The sequence below is a fragment of the Hydra vulgaris genome, chromosome 01, assembly GCF_038396675.1.
Source record: "Hydra vulgaris chromosome 01, alternate assembly HydraT2T_AEP".
NCBI lineage: Eukaryota > Metazoa > Cnidaria > Hydrozoa > Anthoathecata > Hydridae > Hydra > Hydra vulgaris.
Genome location: NC_088920.1, coordinates 20,913,399 through 20,936,432, shown reverse-complemented (window position 1 = coordinate 20,936,432; position 23,034 = coordinate 20,913,399). Strand labels below are relative to the sequence as shown.

The 23,034-nt window shown below is 27.5% G+C and overlaps 1 protein-coding gene across 6 annotated transcripts; it reads left to right on the top strand.

The window, feature by feature from the left end:
- The first annotated feature begins 1,911 nt into the window (after positions 1-1,911).
- Positions 1,912-19,777, top strand: LOC136075194 (uncharacterized). Of its 6 annotated transcripts, none has more exons than XM_065787653.1 (5): positions 1,918-2,049; positions 2,139-2,206; positions 5,199-5,308; positions 5,711-5,781; positions 17,655-19,777. In XM_065787653.1, the coding sequence occupies exon 5, from the start codon at positions 17,744-17,746 to the stop codon at positions 19,724-19,726; it is 1,983 nt and encodes a 660-aa protein (XP_065643725.1). In that variant the 5' UTR covers positions 1,918-2,049; positions 2,139-2,206; positions 5,199-5,308; positions 5,711-5,781; positions 17,655-17,743; the 3' UTR covers positions 19,727-19,777. The 6 variants fall into 6 exon arrangements, with proteins under 6 accessions (XP_065643722.1, XP_065643721.1, XP_065643725.1 ...); XM_065787652.1 differs by having other exon boundaries at positions 17,637-19,777; XM_065787651.1 differs by having other exon boundaries at positions 5,603-5,781; positions 17,637-19,777.
- The last annotated feature ends 3,257 nt before the right edge of the window (positions 19,778-23,034 follow it).

Genomic DNA, 23,034 nt, shown 5'->3' with positions numbered 1-23,034 from the left:
AGGTATTAAATTCGGTGTAAATCAATCGACTATTGGTCGTCAGTTAAAAAAAATGAATATTAAATATAGAAAACGTGAAAAGACTCCAAAATACATTATAGAACAACAAATAAAGGCAAAGAAAAGAAGCAGGAAACTAGTTAACCAACTCTATAATACAAAATCGCTTCTAGTCATCGATGACGAAAAATACTTTTGTTTTGCAGGAGACAACATGCCTGGAAATTCTGGATACCAAACAAACAACAAAAAGACATGCCCAGAAAGTGTTTCTTTTATAGGAAAAGAGAAATTTCCTAAAAAATTATTAAGGTGGATAGCCATATCTGACTGACTTCCAAGGCTGTAGCGATCAATTCATCAATCTATACTAATGAATGTTTAGAAAAACGACTTCTTCCATTTATTCACAAGTATCATGGAGACTTTAACTATTTATTTTGGCCAGATTTAGTAAGTTCTCATTATTCTAAAGATTCTCTAAATTGGATGGACTAATATGTCTATTACGCTTTGCATCCAAATTTTAATTTTTCTGTTTATTTAAAAAAAACCGGGCACAATTATACGTATTATTGAATTAAACGTATAATTTTATGTACGTATTATATGTACGTATTATATATACGTATTAATATAAAACTTGAAACTAAATGCGCATTATTCTGGTATCAACAGCGGTATATAATACGTGATAAATACTCTGGCTATTTACAATACAAGATACAAGCCGGCTGGGTTAGAACTAATTTGTGAAATATAATGATTCGTTATAAAAAATTTTTTTTAATAAAAGATCAAATTTTAAGCTACCTTTTATTGAAACAATATTACTTTTAAGACTTTAATCTAAATAATTAAAAAAAAAATTACTGGGTAATTTGAGCATCCTCATATTACACGAAAATGGTGTTTTTATATGAAGTCAAAAAAATGGAACGGATTTATAGCTAATATTGATATCTTTACGAAAAAAAATTAATCTATATTTCAACATCAAAGTTTTGAACCACAGATTCTTTTATGTGTAGTTATAACAATTTAAAATCACAAAAAATTGAGTTGCGTTTTAATTAGATGACGCCGATTTTAATTTTTGACAAAGCCGGTATTAATTGAGCAGCCGTGGCGCAGTGGTTAGAGTTCTGGCTCAGAACCCAGAGGTCCGTGGTTCACGACCAGTTTTAGCCCAACAAGCGACATTGGTACGGAAGGAGGCGTGAACCTCTTGTTAAATGCTCTCATGTGGTGGTCTGTGATAAGACCGTAAGGACTTCTGGGAGCACCTAATATAACTACAAAAAAAAAAAAAAGATGAAAGCCGTGAATTATTATGTGTATAAATTTGCACTATTTACATTGCTTTCTTTTATGACCTCATTAAGTCAATTCAAAAAATACATTGCAACTTGAACTTCAGTGCTTGCAACTTAGAAATCTTTTGATATGCTCATATTACCTCGTTGTAAATATTACCCAAATCTATCCTATAGAAGATTTTTATCATATTCTTTTACATAAATTCAATAACAATTATATTACTTTCTTTTATGACCTCATTAAGTCAGTTCAAAAAATACAATGCAACTTGAACTTCACTGCTTGCAACTTAGAAACCTTTTGATATGCTCATATTACCTCGGTGAAAATATTACCCAAATCTACCCTATAGAAGATTTTTATCATATTCTTTTACATAAAGTCAATAACAAACTCTTAACCTTAATATACAGTATATCATAATTTTTAATCGAAGTGTCATATTTCGTATCATAAGTTTTTCACCTTTAATAGTTAATATGTTCATCATTGTTTTATTAAAAATCAAACATGCTTTGTGTTTTAGGCAAACAAAAGCATCTAAAAAAACAAGGTTTTTCTTTCAGATATTAAATGCTTCATTTAATTTCATTTTTTAAAATTTAAAACGTTTATTTCAAATAAACTAATATGTTAAAAAAGTGCGTGTATATAAATACGGCTATAATAATGTTTTGTATGCTTTTATAATTATATGTGAAGATTTGTAAGAAGTATCGTTTATTTTATGTGAGTTAATATTATGTAACATTTTTATTGTTGTTAGTTTTTTCAAACCATGTTTATAACATTCAATAAAACTTTATATTCTTTTTTAGCACAACTGCTTTTCAAAGCTATATGACATCAAATCAAGAAGATTGCCATAAATTTAGTTGTTTTACGGGTAATTTTTTATATAAACGCCCATTATTTTTAATTCAATGCTTCAATGATGCTTTTATTAGTAGTAGTAGTAGTAGTAGTAGTAGTAGTAGTTGTAGTAGTAGTAGTAGTAGTAGTAGTAATAGTTGTTGTAGTAGTAGTAGTAGTAGTAGTAGTAGTAGTAGTAGTAGTAGTAGTAGTGGTAGTAGTAGTAGTAGTAGTAGTAGTAGTAGTTGTAGTAGTAGTAGTAGTAGTAGTAGTAGTAGTAGTAGTAGTAGTAGTAGTAGTAGTAGTAGTAGTAGTAGTAGTAGTAGTAGTAGTAGTAGTAGTAGTAGTAGTAGTAGTAGTAGTAGTAGTAGTAGTAGTTGTAGTAGTAGTATTAGTAGTAGTAGTTGTTGTTGTTGTTGTTGTAGCCGGCATCTTTAATACTCGTGAAAGCAATCGTTTTTAGTTTATACGTTTTTGTTGAACTGTATTACTTTTATTTAGCACAGCTGCTGTTCAAGAATATTAATATAAAAATTATTAATGACAAATATGCACTTAAAGTGATTATAAAAGTGGCGACCGGTAATAATAATAAAATATATACAAATGATTATCGTTAAAACTGTGAATGATATCACATAATAAAAAATTAATATTAGTGTTTTTTATGCATAGGGGAGAGTGGGGTATTGGCGAACACCTAAGCGGGAATGCGAATCAAAGACACCAGTTATACAAAATTGATCATATTTATTGCTTATCAATTAGTTTAACTACTCAGTCACAAACCCTCAAAAGGAATTTTTAAAAATCTTATTATAAAATAAAAATTTATGCCAGAAATAAAACCATTGGTGTTCGGAATTACCCTGCCTACGTGGGGTAATTCCGAACACATTGGGGGGCAATCACAAGCACTGTTGTGTAATAGCGAATAAAAAGCTAATTGTAATAACTAAGTCTAAAAACTATATTATGCAACAAAAACAAAAAAAAGGAGTGACTTTATTTCCATAGAAGCTACAACAGAGTGTTGAAAAAAGTTCATAAAATTATCAGAAAAATTTAAAATCAAATTATAGTGAACAACATCCGCAGCTTCATTACACTACTGCACGTCTGGAACTGAGCATAGGATCCCTTCTCAGCAGGTAAAAAAAAATTGTCGAATTTATTTTTTTACAATGCTGTTTTGACCATGTTCGGAGTTACCCCGCGTTCGCCATTACCCCACTCTCCCCTACTTTTACATCTCGACAAATTTTAGGTATAAAAAAAAAAAAAAAAAAGAAAAAAATGTTTTTGATTTCTTTTTTATAATTGTAATTAATACTTTTCTATAAAAAAGCAAAAATATTTTATAAAGGTCGAAGCCTAATTTGGTGTGCTGAAATGACCAGCAGAAGTATCTTTGGTATATTCGTGTAGATCAGACACGAATAAAATGTTACAGAACATGCAAAAAGTGAGCAATAATATGTATTCAAAAGTTTATGTGTAAATGTAAATCAAAGTAGCGGTAGTTTGGAGTTGGTGATATCATTTTTAGTCAAATTTAGATTTAATAAACTCAAAAAGGCGCGACTGTTTTTCTACTGTATTTTAGGTGTCAAATTTTTCTTACTTAAAACATACTATTGAACTCTAAACATTAATAAAACTAAATGGGTTGTTTTCCAATGGCTCTTTAAAAAACGATGTTTACCACAACAGTAGCCTGTTTTATTTTTTTTATAAAATTGAAATAAAGACAGATTTTGTTGCAAATTTTTGAGGCAAAAATTACATAGAAACTATTTATTGCCTAGAGTTGCTCAAAAACATCTAAAAATAACAGAGTCTAATACACAAAATTGTATAAGACTCTGTTATTTTATTACACAAAAATCTTTACATAAAATCATTTCTATGCTTGTTTTTCAACCAAAAATAAAACGGATTTTTAGCTAACATATTTTTCTTTATGAAAAAATAATTTCCTAATAAAAGCACCAAAATTTCGTGTCACAGATACATTCAAGCGTGATGATATTATTTTAACAACGCAAAAAATTTTAGAGCGCTTTAGCTAGATGATAGCCGCTAGTTTCTGCATATAAATTTACGCTTATTGTATTGATTCCTGTTATGACCACATAAAGTCAGTTCAAAAAATACAAAGCAACTTTAACTTCACTGCTTACATCTAAGAAATCTTTGAGTACGCTCATTTTACCTAGGTGCTCATATTACCCTAATCTATCCTATTTATGGAGATAAAAGTACTTAATATTTTCGAACTCAATGTTTGTTACGATTTAAGCTTTACATACATTTGGAAAAACACTTTAATTTTACTCATCTTTGAAGACCTTTTTTTTTAAACCCAATTAATTAAGTATTTACTTAGAAATAAAAATTTTGCATACAAACAAATTTGCAGAACAAAGTTTAACAAATTTTTTATTACATATTCTGCACCTTATCTCTGGTTAAAATTGTTTTAATTAATTTGATATATCCATTACTTTAAATATCTTTAAATTTAAACTTAAAAATTTTATTATTATTATTTTTTTCCACATATCATTGATATACAACGATGATAAGCATAATTAATTATCTAAAAAAATAGACTTAGTTTATGGTGTTTGGGGTGCTAAGAATAATCTTATGATTGAGTATTTCTTACTAAGTTAAAATAAGTTGATTCCAGTCAATAAATGCTTATATCAATAGTTTTCAAGCAAGTATCTTTTCCTCTTTTTTATTTTTCATACTTTTAATTAATAAAGGTCAATTCGTCAGATTTTTATATTTTTTGGATATAAACTTTATTGTTTTTTAAAGTTGGTGCACTTTAATCTTCATGTTTTAATTTTTTTTTTATATATTAGACATTTTTGTATTCAGTTGTTCTACTTTGTGGTTAAGCATTTTTGATATTATGATTTCGCGTGGATAAATAGACTTCTTTAAATTATTATTATAATTTTTTCTTGAAATTGTTATTGTAATTTTTGCCCTTTTAATTTTTTTTCATCCAGTTCTTAAAAAGTGTCCGTCAGATCTTCGTGTATCATAAAAGTTCTTTTTGTCTACGTTTTTCGACGTTGTGAAATGTATAAACAGGTTGGTTATGAAGACAGCAAAACAGGTTAGTTAAAAGTTTATATACATACACAGGTATACATATCTTCACTATTATAGTGTTAAAATATAAAAATGTGTTTTCGATAATAAAATGATTTCTTTTATTTATTTATTTTTTGAATAATGGGTAACTCTAATCGAAGAAAAAATCAAAGTTTTTCAAAACTATTCTGTTCCAAAGAAAAGCTCCTCGAAATCAAATACTTGACTTTCCAAAATTAGTTTAAAAACAGTTGTAAAAATAAATTATCATTTCTTAAGTTGTATTTACTTTTATTTTTATAAGATATATATATAGATTATGAAAAGGAATAGAAGATGCGTTAATTTAACGTTTGTACATAAAACAAAGTATGTTAAAAATATTCAGCTGAAAAATATTAAGAATGCTCATTTCAAATAATAGAGGCTTGGCATAAGCAAATCTATCTTTACAATTGGTAAGACGAGGAACTTGCTTCTGCTGACAATAAAGTGGTAATCATTTAGATTTATTAGTATTACCCCAGGAAATGTTTGGATAATTTATATGGCAATTGATAAAAGAGAAATATAGTTGTGTTAAAGTGTGTTTATTTAAAGTATTTATGGCTTTATACATTTTTTATATACTTTTAGCAACTTTGTCACGCAAAAATTCTATGTGATATTTCCAGCTAAGGTTTATTTGCATTTTGTCAATAAAAAGAACGGGCATTTCATTAGGCAGTATTTTCTTTTTAGAAGTTGGATACAAACGTGTCTATTTCATATTATAAATATTAAGTGACAATTTATTCATTTTAAACCAGTCACAAGTTTTTGTTAACTCAGTGTTCATATTTTGAAACAATGTTGTTATGCATTATTGAGATAAAAAATGATTTGTATCGTCAGCGAACAAGAGGGCCATTAAATTAGTGGCTTTAGGGAGATTTATAATGCAAATAAGAAAAAGAAGGGGTCCTAATGCAGAGCCCTGAAAGACTCCACAAGTTAAATCTAATAAATCGGAAGAAACAGTTGAATTTATATCAAAGAACTGTTTATAAATGCAAAAACAACTTTTAAGTAGCATTAAAACGTTTTCTTTGATTCCATAATACTCTAATTTTTTAAATAGAATTTAGTGATCAATTGATTCAAAGATTTTGATAAGTCAATGAAAACTCCTTATAAAAATTGGGATTTCTTAAATATTTTGGCAATATTGCGGGTGATTTCGTCAATACTGCGGGTAATTTCGTCAATACTGCAGGTAACTTTGTCAATACTGCAGATAACTTTGTCAATACTGCATGTAATTTTGCCAATACTGCGGGTAATTTAGAGTATTGCTACTTATACGTCAAAACGTTACTGATTACTGTGACATACGGTCACTATTTTCAAAATAATGGTTACCAAAATGTTTTACTATATAATATCAATAGTTTTTGTTATAATTGTGTTATTGCTGCAACTAACATTTATATTTTATTAACTAAAATAGTAGTTTGCTAATTAAAGTGTCGTTTAACTTGGCTCATGCGTTGCGTGAAAATATAAGCAATGAAGATAGAAAATACGGTCAAAATGTTCAAAAATGTTGAAATAAAGCCACCAACATGGAAAAAAAAATTTAGGTAAGATAACAAAAATAATTAAGAAATAAAAAAGTTGAAGAGCCAGCCAGAAAAAAACCATATGAAAAAAAGAATAGTTCTTTGAAGAGCTGTAAAATTCTTTTGGAAGAATGTGTCATCAAATAAATTCTCATCGAAATTGTCAACAAGTATGACAAGTCATATATTTTAATAACTATTATCTTTTAATGGAAAGAATTATGTAAGAAATGTAATTCTTGTAATTTAAGTAATTATTTCCTTGATTTTAATTGTTTATAATTAATAATATTTGTAGATTTTTATCCCTTATAAATTCAAGTAAAGTTTGTAAATTTTGGAAAGGAATAATTTGATTTAGTACAGTTGGATTTAGTGAAATGCAACAATGCTAAAGATGGATGATAAAAATTGATAACTAATGTGCTTGCTTTGTCTGAAAAATTGACAGACTACGATTTTCCAAGTAAATCAAATATGCCAATTGTGGGGGAGAACTTGCACCCTTGATCCGTAAGCACCTTTGATCCTATAGCGTTATCTCCATACTCACATAACTTATTAAAGAGGGCTGATAACCAACGTTTTATAAATATCGTATCTTCAAAATTAATTGTGTTTTGGTTAGACAGTAGACGACTATTAAATTTATTTCTAAAGAGTTTGATTTTGACGATAAAAAGTAATGTTTTTACTTTTACAAGGAACCCCATATCTTGATTATTATTTTGAGTTGAATAATTTTGCGTATGTCATTTTGTAACTAAACTATTCACCTCTTGTATGGTTGCTTTTGGTAAGCTATGGAAGCATCTAATATGACAAAAAAAGAATTTTTGTAAAAATTGAGCGGGTTAGCACCCTTGATCTTAATACGTTTATGCACCTTTGATCCTGTGATCAAAGGTGTATACACACACAAAATGTTTAACCAATAAAGTAACATGTACAATATGTCATATTGTTTTTTTAAATATATTTTTTTTTCCAAAATATAGCCTTAAAATGAAGATTGTATATTATTTTGTGTTTTTTTGTATATATATATATATATATATATATATATATATATATATATATATATATATATATATATATATATATATATATATATATATATATATATATATATATTTATATATATATATATATATATATATATATATATATATATATATATATATATATATATATATATATATATATATATATCAGTGTGTGTTTGTTAATAAAGAAGATCCTAATAATTAAAAATCTTTATAAACGTTCTTCCAAAAATTAGGAATGTAGCAAAACTATATAAATAATTTTCATTTTTTCACAATTAAATATGGTGTATCATAAAAAAAGAAAAACCGATAGACCACCTAGAGGTAAAGTTAATAAAAATGAAATGCGAGCAGCTGTTAATTCAATTTTTAATGGTGGTACAGCTTATTGTGTATCTAAAGAGAGGGGAATCATTTGAATGACACTTAAGAGATATGTAAGGAAATTTCAATTAAATCCAAGTACAGTCTGCAAACCTAACTTCATTAAGATGCAGATCTTTACCAACAAAGAAGATAAAGAAACATCTTTATCCGACTATCTTTTAAGGGCTTCAAAACCTCACTATGGATTGTCTACCAAAACAACACGAAAACTTGCCTATGAATTTGCAATGACTCTTTCTAAGGGCATTCCTAAATCTTGCAAAAGTTTATAAATTGCTGGGAAACAGTGGCTTCGTGGTTTTATGTTACGTAGGAATGAGTTATTTTTACGAAATCCAGAGGCTACTAGTATGGCACAAGCAACTGCTTTTAATTGTTACACAGTTGGAGAATTTTTCACCAACCTAAAAAATGTTCGTCTGCGACACAAATTTCAGCCACAAAACATATATAATGTTGATGAGACATCACAACTGTTCAAAAACCAGTTAAAGTAATTGCTGAAAAAGAAGATAAATAAGTTGGAAGGATAACTTCAGCAGAAAGAGGGACATTGATAACAGTTTATTGATCAGTTAATGAAATAGGAAACTCAATTCCTCCATTTTTTATTTTTCCAAGAGTTTATTTCAAAGGAAGTATGATAAATGGTGGTCCACCTGGATGTGTTGGGGTTGCAAACCCATCTGGCTGGATGAATGTTGCAACGTTTTTTAAGTGGATGCAAAATAAGATCTTCATGACAAGGAAAAGAAAACTTGATCTTGAAAGTAATGAAAAAAAAAACGTTGAGCCTCAGTAAAAAATAACATTTTTTCCATTGATTTTTTCTACTTTTAAGAAAGATAAATTTGTAGTAAAATTAATAATAACTTTATTGATATTTATTTTGACGACTTGAAAATAATTCTTACACATTTATGGTGTAAATTTGATCTCGGAACAAGTATACACACATAGGATCAAGGATGAATATAGGCAGGATCAAAGGAGCATACTGGTATGCACCCATGATCCCAATTGAGGGTTCTTAGTTTTTATAATTTTTAATCTACTAAAAATATTCTGGTAAAAAAATGGTTCTTGAACTATAATAAGGTATAAAATTTGCTATTGTGTACTGTTACTTTAGAGATCGAAATGAAAACATATAATCAGTAAAATGGCCTGATAGATTTTTAGGATCATGGGTGCATATTCTTCCCTACAAGATAAAGATCAATATTAGCGATTCTCGGGTACCACAAGGACTCTCCGAGTCAGGTAAAACAATTTTTCGCAGCAAATAAGAGGAGAAAAAAGTTATATTCTCTCCTTTGTTTAATTTCAATTCAATGCAAGTGAGAAAAAAAAGGCCAAAAGAAATTGCTTCTCGAGATTTTTGTTTAATAAAGAAATATCCCCTGAACGAACTATAAAACTAAAGAATCTGCAAGGTCTCCAATTAAAAATGCACCCTGTAAATAATTATACTTAAATAAATATTCAAATAAAAATATTAAAAAAAAGAGAAAAGTTAGGTTCTGGAAATATATTTTTTAACAAGTTTCGAATCACTTTGAAAACAAATAATTTAAAAGTTTGATGCAAATTTTCTGAACCAAGTTTAATATAAAGATAAAATATGTATGTTTTGATTTCAGGTCAAAGTAGTGCCAAGCCACTATCAAGTGCGCCAAAATTGACCTCTCTAGCTCTTGTAAGTGTACAATTAAATACGGGACTATCAAACAACTGATTAAAGGAACTGATTTGAACTGTAAATCAAACATCAAGCAGCAAAATGGTAGAGCCAAATTTTTGTTAGAAACTCTCAATTAATTGCGTGATTTTTTCTCCTGCAGTGACTTAAAATGTACCGACGAAAAAGAATATTCTGGCACAGATCGGGTTGTTGCTCACTGCAACGAATTACCAAGTCTTGTGAATCATGTTATTCAATCTTGCATACTTTATGGTGGATATTTTGGTAAGCGCTGAATTGATCGTGGTTCAAGTTTTGTGAAAACATTGTTAATACTGCGTTAAGGATTGATTCTAGCTTACCGCCTCAAAAACAACCTCTCACTTAAAGAACTGGCAAAAAGATCAGAGTTAAGAGACAAATTCTTGTTGCAGTATCAGAAGATTAGACAGAAACTTACTCGAACATTGAAGAAATTTGGTCACTGATTAATGCAAAGGGAGTTGAACTAATTTTGGCTTCCGATATAAAAGTCGCAAATATAATTTGTGGTCTTGAAACCCATTAATGTATCCACCCTTGTACATGGTGTGACGTCAAATCCAAGTGTCTTGCCAAATTTTTAAGCTTGCGAACACTGGGCTCACTAAAATCTAGCCTCAAGTCTTTCCAGCAATCTGGCGGGATTGTTGTATTTGCCAAATAATTTTGAAAATAATCCGACCGATGGAATTGCATCTCCTTATAGGAGTTGTCAATCATCATTTCAACAAGCCAGCTACCCTCCACATTTAACTGAACCCATATCTTAATGGCCAGTTCAAGGGAAATGAATGCAGAAAAATTTTTAAAAATGTGGATGTGCTCCAGCAACTTGCTTATTCAAACTCACTTTTCAAACCAAACATTCTTCACATAATTGAAGCATTCAAAAGTTTCAATTTAGTTGTAAAAGCTTGAGATTTATCTTTCAACTAGATTTTCTAAAATAATTGAAAACTTTAAAATGTGTTCCTTAATGATAACTGATGCAAACGGCGCATACAAAATTCACATCGTCTTCTGTCATGTCAAAGATTTCATCAGTCGCAAAGGATCTCCCCTAGGGTTCTTTTAGTGAAAAAACTTTATCTGGAAATTTGTAACCAAATATCACAGTAATAGGTAACATTTTGAGGTCGAACAAAGTATAAACTCAAACTGCCATAAATTCTCAATCAGTAAACTAATCCGACTTAAATTTTATCCAGAGTTTGGTGTGGCCATATGCTATTTTCACCCCACATAAGTGGCGTTTTTAGGTCAGCTTTAAACTTTAGGTTGGTATTATCCGTACTAACCGTGTTTGATTACTCCAACTCAAATATTCTGTTTGAAACTATGAACTCTAAAATTTTCATCTCGAGATATTTTCTTAATATTAAATCACAAAAAGGTTATACTTAATCTTCAATTGTAGTCATCTTCCATGCTGTCATCAGTATCAGTATCCTATAATATTAGCAGTAATATTGTATCAGTACTTAATACGGTATTTCATCTTCTGTAATATTAGCTGTAATATTGTATAGCAAATTCACTTGAACCGAAATAAAAAAAAGAAAAGTTTTTAACATTGAACAAGGCCGACGACACGGGTTTTGAAGTGGGAGTGTCAATTCTTAAAAAAAGTATTCTATATCTAGAATTGTCTTCAAAAAAAAACAACATAATAAGGTCCTTTAGAAAAAAAGTCGGTGCCCCCGTTCCCCGGTGTCTTCGGCTGTGTTGAATACATTTAATTCAGATGTATTAAAATACATGTATTAAAATACATCTGAATTAAATGTATTCAACACAGCCGAAGACACCGGGGAACGGGGGCACCGACTTTTTTTCTAAAGGACCTTATTATGTTGTTTTTTTTTTGAAGACAATTCTAGATATAGAATACTTTTTTTAAGAATTGACACTCCCACTTCAAAACCCGTGTCGTCGGCCTTGTTCAATGTTAAAAACTTTTATTTTTTTTATTTTTTATTACATCAAACAAATAAGATTACTTAAAAGTAATCTTATTTGTTTGATGTAATTAATGCAATGTTTCCATGTAGTAAGTTCATCCATGAAAAACTCTTAAAAACGTTGCAACGCAGTTACAAACTTTACTGTTTTAATCACTATTTAATTTAACTTTTTTAATCTCAATTTGATCAATAAAGATTGGAGGCATATTTATGGGTAGATAATACTTTTTTTTTATGTGGATAAAAAATAGCATATTTTGTTTTATTAGTATTTATAGTTAACTTGTTATATTTGAACCAGGTAGAAATGTCTTTAAGCTCGTCATTCTTCGTAGAAAAAAGTTTAAATATCTTTATTAGAAAGAAATAGGTTAGCGTTGTCCGCAAACATAATACAAAGTAGATTTATGGCTTTATTCAAGTCATTAACGTAAATCAAAAAAAATTTTTCAGCGGATTTGATCTACCATTTGTAACTTTTCAAACTCAACCTTAACAAGGCCGTACTCAACTTTTTTTGATGTTTGAGCTAAGCAACTTTAAAACATGAAGAAAACTCCATATTTAAGTATGTTTATATATATGAGGAATGAGGATGCTATGCAAAAAAATGCAGTGATTGGAAACTGGTAGCAACATAAACTACAAAACGTTAGCCCCCCAACCCCAAAGAGGAGGGCAATGAGTCAATTTTGTTATTTTTTTTTCAATCTAAAACTTAATCTACATTATGCGACGAATTTTAAATTTGATTCAATAATCTTTTGTTGATCGGTTTTTATGACCTAATAAAGTTTACAGCCCCCTCAATTTTAGGGGGGCTGTAAACTTTATAAGGTCATACTTAAATATGGAGTTCTCTTCATGTTTTAAAGTTGCTTTACTCAAACATCAAAAAAAGTTGTCTACTGCCTTGCTTAGACAATGTAATAAATAAAATAAAGCACTAATAAATAATGATAGTATTAATAATTATATATTAATAAGCATGATAAAAAAAGTTAATATTAGCATTAATAGTTATTATAATAATACACAGAACAATTACAATAATAATTATAGCAATAACTATAAAGCAATTACTAATCAACCTTAATATACTTAGATACTAATATAATGAAAATCGTTTCAAACTTTTTTTTTTTAAACATATATATTATAATTGTCTTTTTTTTGCTTGTTTAATCTTAGCTTCTTCCAAATCCCAATATTTCATTTTTAACATACAATATACGCATGTATAATTATATTTAAATCGGTAGAAAATAGCTTATTAAAAATTATTCATTTAACTCTTTTTAACTGTTTTTTATCAATAGAGTCTCATCATAAACGAATGATCAAATTAACAAAACTTCAATTTATAACAAAAATTAATTTTCTTTTTATTTCATTAGATAGTTAATTTATTAGATTAAAATTGGTCAATAAACACTTTCCGCCCTCAAATAAGTTCCATAAAATTTTTAATCGAAATACAATTAAAGTAAGTTACAGGTGCACAAAAACTATGAAAAGAACTATAAGAGGTCATAAAAATGCTTTATTAAACAAATAAGAAACCCTGAACGAAAAAACAACAGAAAATTGTAATTGTAAACAAAAAACAATTTTTTTATGAGTGGAATATGCTTATGAAAAAACGTGGTATATAAATGCGTTGTTCTTTCTAAGAATGTACCTTATAAACAATATATTGGCTTAACAGAGGGTGAAAAAATATTTTGCCAATCATAAGCAGTCCTTTGAAAATTAAAAATATTTAAAAGACATCATGCTGTAAAAACACATATGGGAAATAAAAGAAAAAAAATATTAAAGGTTTAATAGTAAATAGGACCATCCTTAAAACATCACTTGCATATAACAATATTTCCAAAAAATGCATATTATGCCTTCAAAAAAAATTTGAAATTATTGCACATGCAAATCAAAAATGTTTATTAAACAAAAAATTTGAATTGATTTCTATATGCAGGCACGAAAATAAGTTTCTACTACATTTCATCAATCCCCTTATCTATCCTTTTAATAAATTCACAAAAATAGCAAAAGCAATCAAGTCTAAAGGATTCTTTTTATAATAGTGTCAGCAAAGGTATAAAAAGTTACAGTAGTTAAGGCATTTACGACTTTCTGTAATTTAAGTTAAAAAACCCCTTTCTAGTAATTGCTATAAAAAGGTCTTTTTTTTTAATTGAATTTCTTTTTCTTTAATATGAAAAGTAAACTCTGTAATATATGTAAGTACACTTCAAAGTGTATGGCTTAATTTTATTTAAAAAGAGCCATGTAGTAAGCAGTTAAATTTTAATAACCTTTGCTAGTAGTAACTTGTTAGTAGTGAATACGCAGTTGATAATTTCAATTTTATTTTTTATAAATCATTCACAGACAATGATTATAAAATCAAAAAACATTTTCTTATGTTTTAATATTAATTAGGGAAAAAGTTAAAGCATATATTATATGCTTTATTATGATAAATAAATTTTATTTTAAAAAATATCATTATAATTTTTTTTAATCAAATCTATTTTTCCAGAAACATATTTTGATTTTTGGTTTGCGATATGTTTAAAAAAAATGTGCTAATTTCGCCATTGTTATTGCTACACAACTAATCTCTTTGAACAGTTATTATTTACGTTTTGTAAAGTTCTATTTGCACAATTATTGACGGTTGCAAAATAATATTTTCCTAGGAATTTAAGAATATTTATAAGTTTTTTCACTTATAATAAAATAGCTGAAACAGCATAGAAAGCAAACCAAAGATAGAGAAAAAGAAGCTATTTTTATCACCTAAACCTAAGAATAAACCTAAAAAGAAATAGTCATTTGTGAAATATACTTCTGATTCTAGTAAGAACATCTTAAAAATTACTTAAGTCTAACTATCTAAAGTGTTCTATTATAATGTAACGTAAAAATATTTACAACGTAACGTAAAAATATTTAGAGCTTTCGTCCAAGCCTATTAATTCAATTGCATGATATGATACAAAATATGTCAATTAAGTTTATCTTTACTTTTCAGATGATAGGACATTATTGAGCAGATGCAACGAAAATAGAGCAGGTCAAATCACATGAGTAAGGACCAAAACCAAACTTTTATTTGAAAAAGCATACAAATGTAAACAATATTTTTTGATAAACTTTTAAAACACTAACGTCAAAAAACGATCAAAGTAACATATAGTTAAAGAAAAACGTTAAGGTGAACACTGGGGAAAGTTTAAAAACGTGGGAGGTGAACATAGGAAACACGCCAGATGCCGCCGTTTTTGACTTTCGGGCTCTCTCTCTCTCTCTCTCTCTCTCTCTCTCTCTCTCTCTCTCTTATATATATATATATATATATATATATATATATATATATATATATATATATATATATATATATATATATATATATATATATATATATATATATATATATATAATCGTTACAAGAATAAATAATAATAATAATAATATTAAGATATATTTACCGCAAAAACTGTTTGTTTTCTTTGTATAAACAAAGCTGGGTAACACCGTTCATAATTAAAAAAGTAAACAGTACTTGGATGTCGTTCAGCAATGAGGAGAATAGATGAAGAAAAACACGTAATTAATCTCTTTTCAATTTTGAAGGAATTTATTCAAATGTGTTCACAACGGAGCAATCATACTATTGTCTCATCTGTCAAATTGGTCAGCTTAAGCTCAGTCAAGAGCATCCATTCGATATCTGCTAAAAATTTGAAAGTGAAAAAAATCTTCACAGATGCTCTAAATGGACTTCAATTTTTGGCAAAAGTATTCCCCATTGTTGAAATGAGTGAAAATTCAAATAAAATATGAGAATACTTGTTGCAAACGTCAGTAAAGTTTCTGGTTAAAAAGCTGCCACAGTTATTTGCCGAAAAGTATCATCACCAAATGGGACTATTCGTGTTGGTCAGGCTAAAAGTTGTAGACCTTTACCATTAACACCAGGTAATTTTGATTCTCCTTCTAAAATTTGGCTTTAAAAAACATGGAAAAAGCAATCATCCACTGTAAAGACTTTAATGTATTGCTTGACTATGTTTTTTTGGAAAGAAAGATATTTTCTGACCATATCATCAAACATGGAACAAATGGTGGTGCAGGAGTTTTGAAATGTTTTGAAATAAAGTTATAAATTAAATGTGGAAAACTGCAAACATTTCGTTCTCTCAAAGCTTCGTTTTAAGCATTTGCTTTTTCTGGCAATGATGTAAAGAGTGCAACAAAATTTGTAAACGTCATTCGTGAACCCATTTTTGAAGCAGATGACACTGTCCGTGTTTTGGGTTTGAAAAGAAAGCAGCATTTCACATTTTTTCCCTTATTGATGCATTGCGAAAGTTCAAAGCTGTTTTAAAGACATACTTTGGGAATGTTTTGGAACATAATTTTAACTTAAAAAAAATTCTTTTCTAGCACTTTTTCTTGGCACTTTCTGCAGGAAATATGACTGCAAAAGTTCATACTAAATATTTTTCATATCAAGGATTTCATCATGAGAAAGAACACTTCATTAGAAATTAATAGTGAGCAAAAAACTAAAGATGTAAAACTTTAGTTTTTTGCTCACTATTAACTAAAACTAGTTTTATAATAATTGGCGACGGTATAAACGTCTCATTTCACATCCAGAATACTCAACTTTAAAAATGTGTCAAACTCAACTTTAAAAAGGTGTTGTTGATTTTAACAGCAAACATTTGTAAAACTGCCTTAAGACTTTCAAAATAGTCCCTCTTGAATAAAAAATCATGTATATTTTGTTTTTGATAGTGAATTAAAGAATTACTTATTTATTTGTACCGTGGATTTGCAAAATTTTTTACTGCTGTTATTTTCTTAATAATAATAAACTAAATGTTGAATAACTTTTTTGAATATAATGTTTTGATATGAGTTTTTACATTTTTATGATCCAGATATCATAGGCTTTCAAACCCCATATCTCATTTAAAACTCCTTATGCCATTTTCCAGGTCAGCTCGATGAGGCTATCTTGATTTTTTGACAAGATTGGAACGTTTGTCAAAACGTTGAAAACTGCATATATATTATGTTTGTTAATTAAAAAATTTATACAGTCTTTAGATTTCGTAATGCAAAAAAAAAAAGATTTAAAAAAATAGTTTTATGAAATTCTAACATTTTCATTACACGTTGGTAGAACACACGCTATGAAAAATGTTTTTATTTTATAGGCCTTTTCATGAATTTAAACTCAAAAACTCAGCTTAAAATAAAAATTGTATTTTTACTTGAATTCTCTAGAGTAACATAACTGTTTGATGTTTTTCAAGCTGTTTAGTTCACTAAGTACATTACGTTAAGTTTTGTTTACGAAACCTTATTAAACTATATGTAATTGTTATAGTATAAAGATAAAACTTTATTCGAAAACTTTTTCAAACTAGTTTAATTTCATATAAATAAAATTTTTTTAAATTTAATGAAAACGCGCTGCATTTAAAAAAAAGCGAAAAGTTTAATAAGAAGATGAAACTTTTTACTTAGTAAATAATATTAAATTTATTTTAATCAAAAAAAGAACTTTTTATAATACATCTAACCGTACGTCTATTTTTAGGTATTCAATCTTTTTCAGAAAATTTATTTTCACGCAAGAAACTACTTTGTGAAATTCAAGATTATTTTTTACAAGATGCAAACGAGCCAACTTTAGTATTATATGGAATGTCGGGTGTCGGAAAGACACATATCGCCAGAAAATATTGTGAAATATCGTATAACTTCTATAAAAACGTTGTTTGGATTGACGCAGCATATGCGATATTACAAACTTCAATGAGAAACCAATGTCAAATATTAGGTATCGAGGTTCATGATTCGAAAGGAGATTATTTGAATATAAAAGTGATTATTGAAAAAATTCACAACTATTATAAAAATGAAAAAACTTTATATGTTTTTGACAATGTCGACGATGAAAGTGTTAAAAATTTATCAATGTACATTTCAAGAAAACCAAATTCATTCACGTTGATTACCTCCCAATGGAGAACGTGGTCAAATAATGTAAATAAAATGCTAGTTGATATTTTTTCTTCTGAAGAAGCATTCGCGTATGTAAAACATAATACTAGAGAAAACAGCGACGAGAACATAAGAAACTTAATTAAAGAACTTGGTTATCATCCGTTTGCAATTACTCAGGCACTAAAATATATAAATATACATAAAATTTCGATAGAAAAATACATAGATCGATATAGATCAACACCAGCAGAAATATTAGACAATAATAACTTTCCGACCGAAGAAGAATCGAAGTCTGCAATAAAAGCAATTAACTTAGTTTTAATAAAATTAAAGAAAAATAAACCTTTTCTATTAAAAATATTAAACTGTTTATCTCATTGCGACGGTCAAAACATCAGTAAACAGTTTATAACACAAATCTCAAATCAAATTGAAACAAACGATGAATCTTTAATAGATGAAGCTATTGGATTACTAATGAGTTATTCTTTACTAAACTGTTTTGATGATAAAATATACACAATGCACGAACTTACACAGTTAACATGTAAATGCTTTCAAAAGAGAAATTCAAGCACAAATATATATCTTGATTTAATCGAAAATTATTTTAACGTTGAATTGAAAGATGTAAAAGTTCACATAGATTACGGAAATCATTTTGTTTTTCATTTTATCTATATGTTTCGCACTAACGGATTAAGATTTTCGGAAACATTTCATCATATGACGACTTCTATTCAAAAATTATTATTATGTAAAGGTTTATTTGAAGAAGCAATTGAAATATTAAAAGCTGTACAAAGTTTTAATACAGAAACTTATGGTGAAAATAATACAATCACGCTTGATACAAGACATAATATCGCAAGCTGTTTGCAAGATAAGGGAAAATATAACGAAGCTTTAGAAATTTATTATTCTGTTGATAAAATAAAAACTGAAATTTTAGGTATCAACGATCCGTCTACAATGACAACAAAACATAATATCGCATTCTGTTTAAACAAAATGGGAAAATATAAGGAAGCTTTAGAAATTTATGAGTCTATTGATGAAATGCAAACTAAAATCTTAGGTTTAAACCATCCATCTACAATGACAACAAAACATAATATCGCACTCTGTTTGGACAATATGGGAAAATTTAACGAAGCTTTAGAAATTTATTATTCTGTTGATATAATAGAAACTGAAGTTTTAGGTATCAATCATCCATCTGCAATGATAACAAAACATAATATCGCAAGCTGTTTAAATAAAATGGGAAAATATAACGAAGCGTTAGAAATTTTTAATTCTGTTGATAAAAAAAAAACTAAAATTTTAGGTATCAACCATCCGTCTACAATGGCAACAAAACATTGTATCGCATTCTGTTTGAACAAAATGGGAAAATATAACGAAGCTTTAGAAATTTATTATTCTGTTGATAAAATACGAACTGAAATTTTAGGTATCAACCATCCGGATACAATGGCAACAAAACATAATATCGCACAATGTTTGAACAATATGGGAAAATATAACGAAGCTTTAGAAATTTATTATTCTGTTGATAAAATACAAACTGAAATTTTAGGTATCAACCATCCGTCTACAATGACAACAAAACGTAGTATCGCAATCTGTTTGAATAATTTAAAAAAAAAGCAAGCGAGTTGTTTAATTATTTGATTATTATATTAGTTTTAATATATATAAAGTTTATCTGTTCATAAAATATAATTGACAAACGTTTTACTTTAAAAGTTAGAGAACTCCGTATTTTATTCTAATAAATTAAAATCTTAATTTTTAATAAACTTTTCTAATAAAGAAAAAAAGATTGTTTATTTCTGTGTTTATAGTGTTAATATTATATATTATTATTCATTATATATTATAGTGATTATTAAAATTTTTATATTTTAAAATTAAAAAGTGGCAAAAGCAGTTTATAGTTTAAACTTAATTTTTTAAGTCTATGTTATTTAAAAGCTAAGATTTTGTTATTTCGATTTATATATATATATATATATATATATATATATATATATATATATATATATATATATATATATATATATATATATATATATATATATATATATATATATATATATATATATATATGTATATATATATATGTATATATATACTTTATTGGTTAAAGTATATTTAAAAGATGAAGCAATTAATATGACTCCCTCAAGAATTATAGTATGGAATATTAGGAAAACGTTTTTGATTTTTATTATTAATTTTTGAATCTCACGATAATAATTTACTATTAAATTACTAATTTACTAAATTACTAATTTAAATTATTAATTTACTTCTAAATTACTAGTGATGACGATTTAAGCTTTTATTCTTATTAATTTAAAGTAGAAAAATAATTATAAATAAAGAAAATCGAAATGTATTAACTTAATTTAGTTAAAATAAATAAAAAAATATAATAGTAATTTAAATTGATTGTTAACACAGATAAAAAAGTCGTCATAAAACATTAAGAGAATTATTAAAAAGGCTGTATTTGTTTTAATAATAATAATTTTTTAATGATATTTTTTTCTTATTTTATTAATTTTAAATAAGTTTTGCACTAAAAAAAATTACGTATGAACGAGAGTTTCGTTTTTTAAAAATTTTTTAAAAGAACGCATAGATTCAAATAAGATTGTACACAGTTGGCACTGATCTTGATAATGCTAACCTAGCTGACCTAAGAACACCCCTTCACAGTGGGCCAGAATTCACTTTTACTGGACAAAATTCATAATTAATTTAATATTAGGGCTATATTGACTGAAATTAGGTTAAGTAATAATATGATGTCTGCGCTTCTTATGAAGGTGTTATTTTTTTAACTCGTTGCTATGGACTAAATTTCGGTTAGCAAAAATCTAGTTTTGGTATTTTTAGATAATTTTACGAGTGCTATGTTTACCAAATTTTATATAAGTACCAATATGAGGCTTTTTAAAAACGTGAATATATTTTTTATTTAGTTGCTATGGATACCTATTTTTGATTAGCAGCAACTAACTTTTATTAGTTACATATGTTTTATTTGCGCTATGTACACTATTTAGCACCTGTTTTATTATGAGACCCTTGCTCGTTAAAAGCAAAACTTATTTAAGTTTAATATGATTACACGTTGCTAGATAAAATTGTTTTCCTGTAGAAAAAAATTGTATTTTAGCTTAATTAATTAGTTTTTCTAATTAACAGATTTTATGAGCGTCTACAGAATTTTTAAAATTTGTATGTTTATATTGTTCCCATGCATTCACAAAAATCTTTGACAACGTAATCTATAATTAGTACAAGCTCAGCAAACAATAATTCACAAGAATTTGAAGTTGACAAAGTTGCAACTTTTCTTTGTTTTTAATCATGATTCTTGAAATGATAATGTAGGTTTGCCTAGTTGCTTATTTTTACTATCCTTCATTAATGTGGTATTAAAATCATTTTTAAGCCGAGCTGAATTCTTTATAATAAACCTTGCACCGGTTAGTTTACTATGAATCCATCTCTTAACATAATCAAAATAAATAAACGAAAGACTGTTGAGTCAAATAAATTATTGAATTTTGCTTCTTGTGACACTCATGAAGCCTAAATAAAAACAGCATTTCAACATCTAAAATGAATAGTCTTAACCAAAGCAACCAAAATAGATTATTAAATCAATTTGGTTTGACAAGCGCTAAATAAATAAGAACAAAATTTTTATTAGGATATATATATATATATATATATATATATATATATATATATATATATATATATATATATATATATATATATATATATATATATATATATATATATATATATATATATATATATATATATATTATTGTTCAGTAATACGTTTTGTGTGACTAAGACCGTTTTATATGTTTTCGACGTTTTTTAAAATAAAAATTTTTGAGCGCAATCACAGATTTTTTGTTAGGTAAAAGAGTTCAAACGTAAAAGAAAACCTAAGTGGCGCCTTGCGGCAGCCAGATTTATGAAATTATTAAAGCAAACATATATAAGCTTTAAAATATCTGAGTATAAAAGCAAGATGTAGCAATTAAAAAAATATATTGTCAATTACAAGTAAAAGTTATAACATATTTGCTATAAATATGTTAATTACATACCAATTTTAGTCTAACAACTTTTAAAATCTAGATAATATATAGAGTTATAATATAATATTTTAAAAAGCGCAATATTTTATGTAAATTTTATTTATTTCCATCGATTTTTTAAACAACATTTTTCTCTTTATAATTTTTTTTTTCTAATTTACATTTGCGTCTATTTCAACCACAGCATTAGTATATTCATTAAAACTTTAAGTGTATATAAACGGTTTTTAATTGTTTTATAATGTCTTTATATAGGTTCGACACCATTTAGGCATCAAAATTCTGATTTTTGTTTTTATATTTTTGTCCAGTCACTGGCCCACTGTGCACTTATATGGGGGTGATGGCATACACATCAAAGTACCCTATGATGCAAATTTTGAAATCTTTTAATTTTTTAGTTCAAGTTAAGAGAAACTTTGACTTCATAATGTGACAATAAAAACACCTGTAGAATGAGAAACTGATCAGCCGTGTAGGATGAGAAATTGAGTAGCCGTAGCTGCTCAGCAATTGGCGCCGCAGCTGCTCAGCAAGTGGCAGCCGTAGCTGCTCAGCAAATAGCAAACTGGACAACTGTAGCGCAGTGGTAACGCATAAACAAAAGATCCGTGGTTAAAACCAAACCTTATGACAATTTTTGGGACATTGGTTTGGAAGTAGGCGTGAACTTTCAATGAAATGCTCATCCACAGTGCTCTGTGATAAGACCGTGAGGACTTTTTAGGGCGCCTAAATATAATTAAAAAAAAAAAAAAATGAGTCACTGCATATAATTTAATAAAAATTGGTGCAAATGTAGCATATGGCCTCACCAAATTCTAGATAAAGTTTTATTTGAAATTT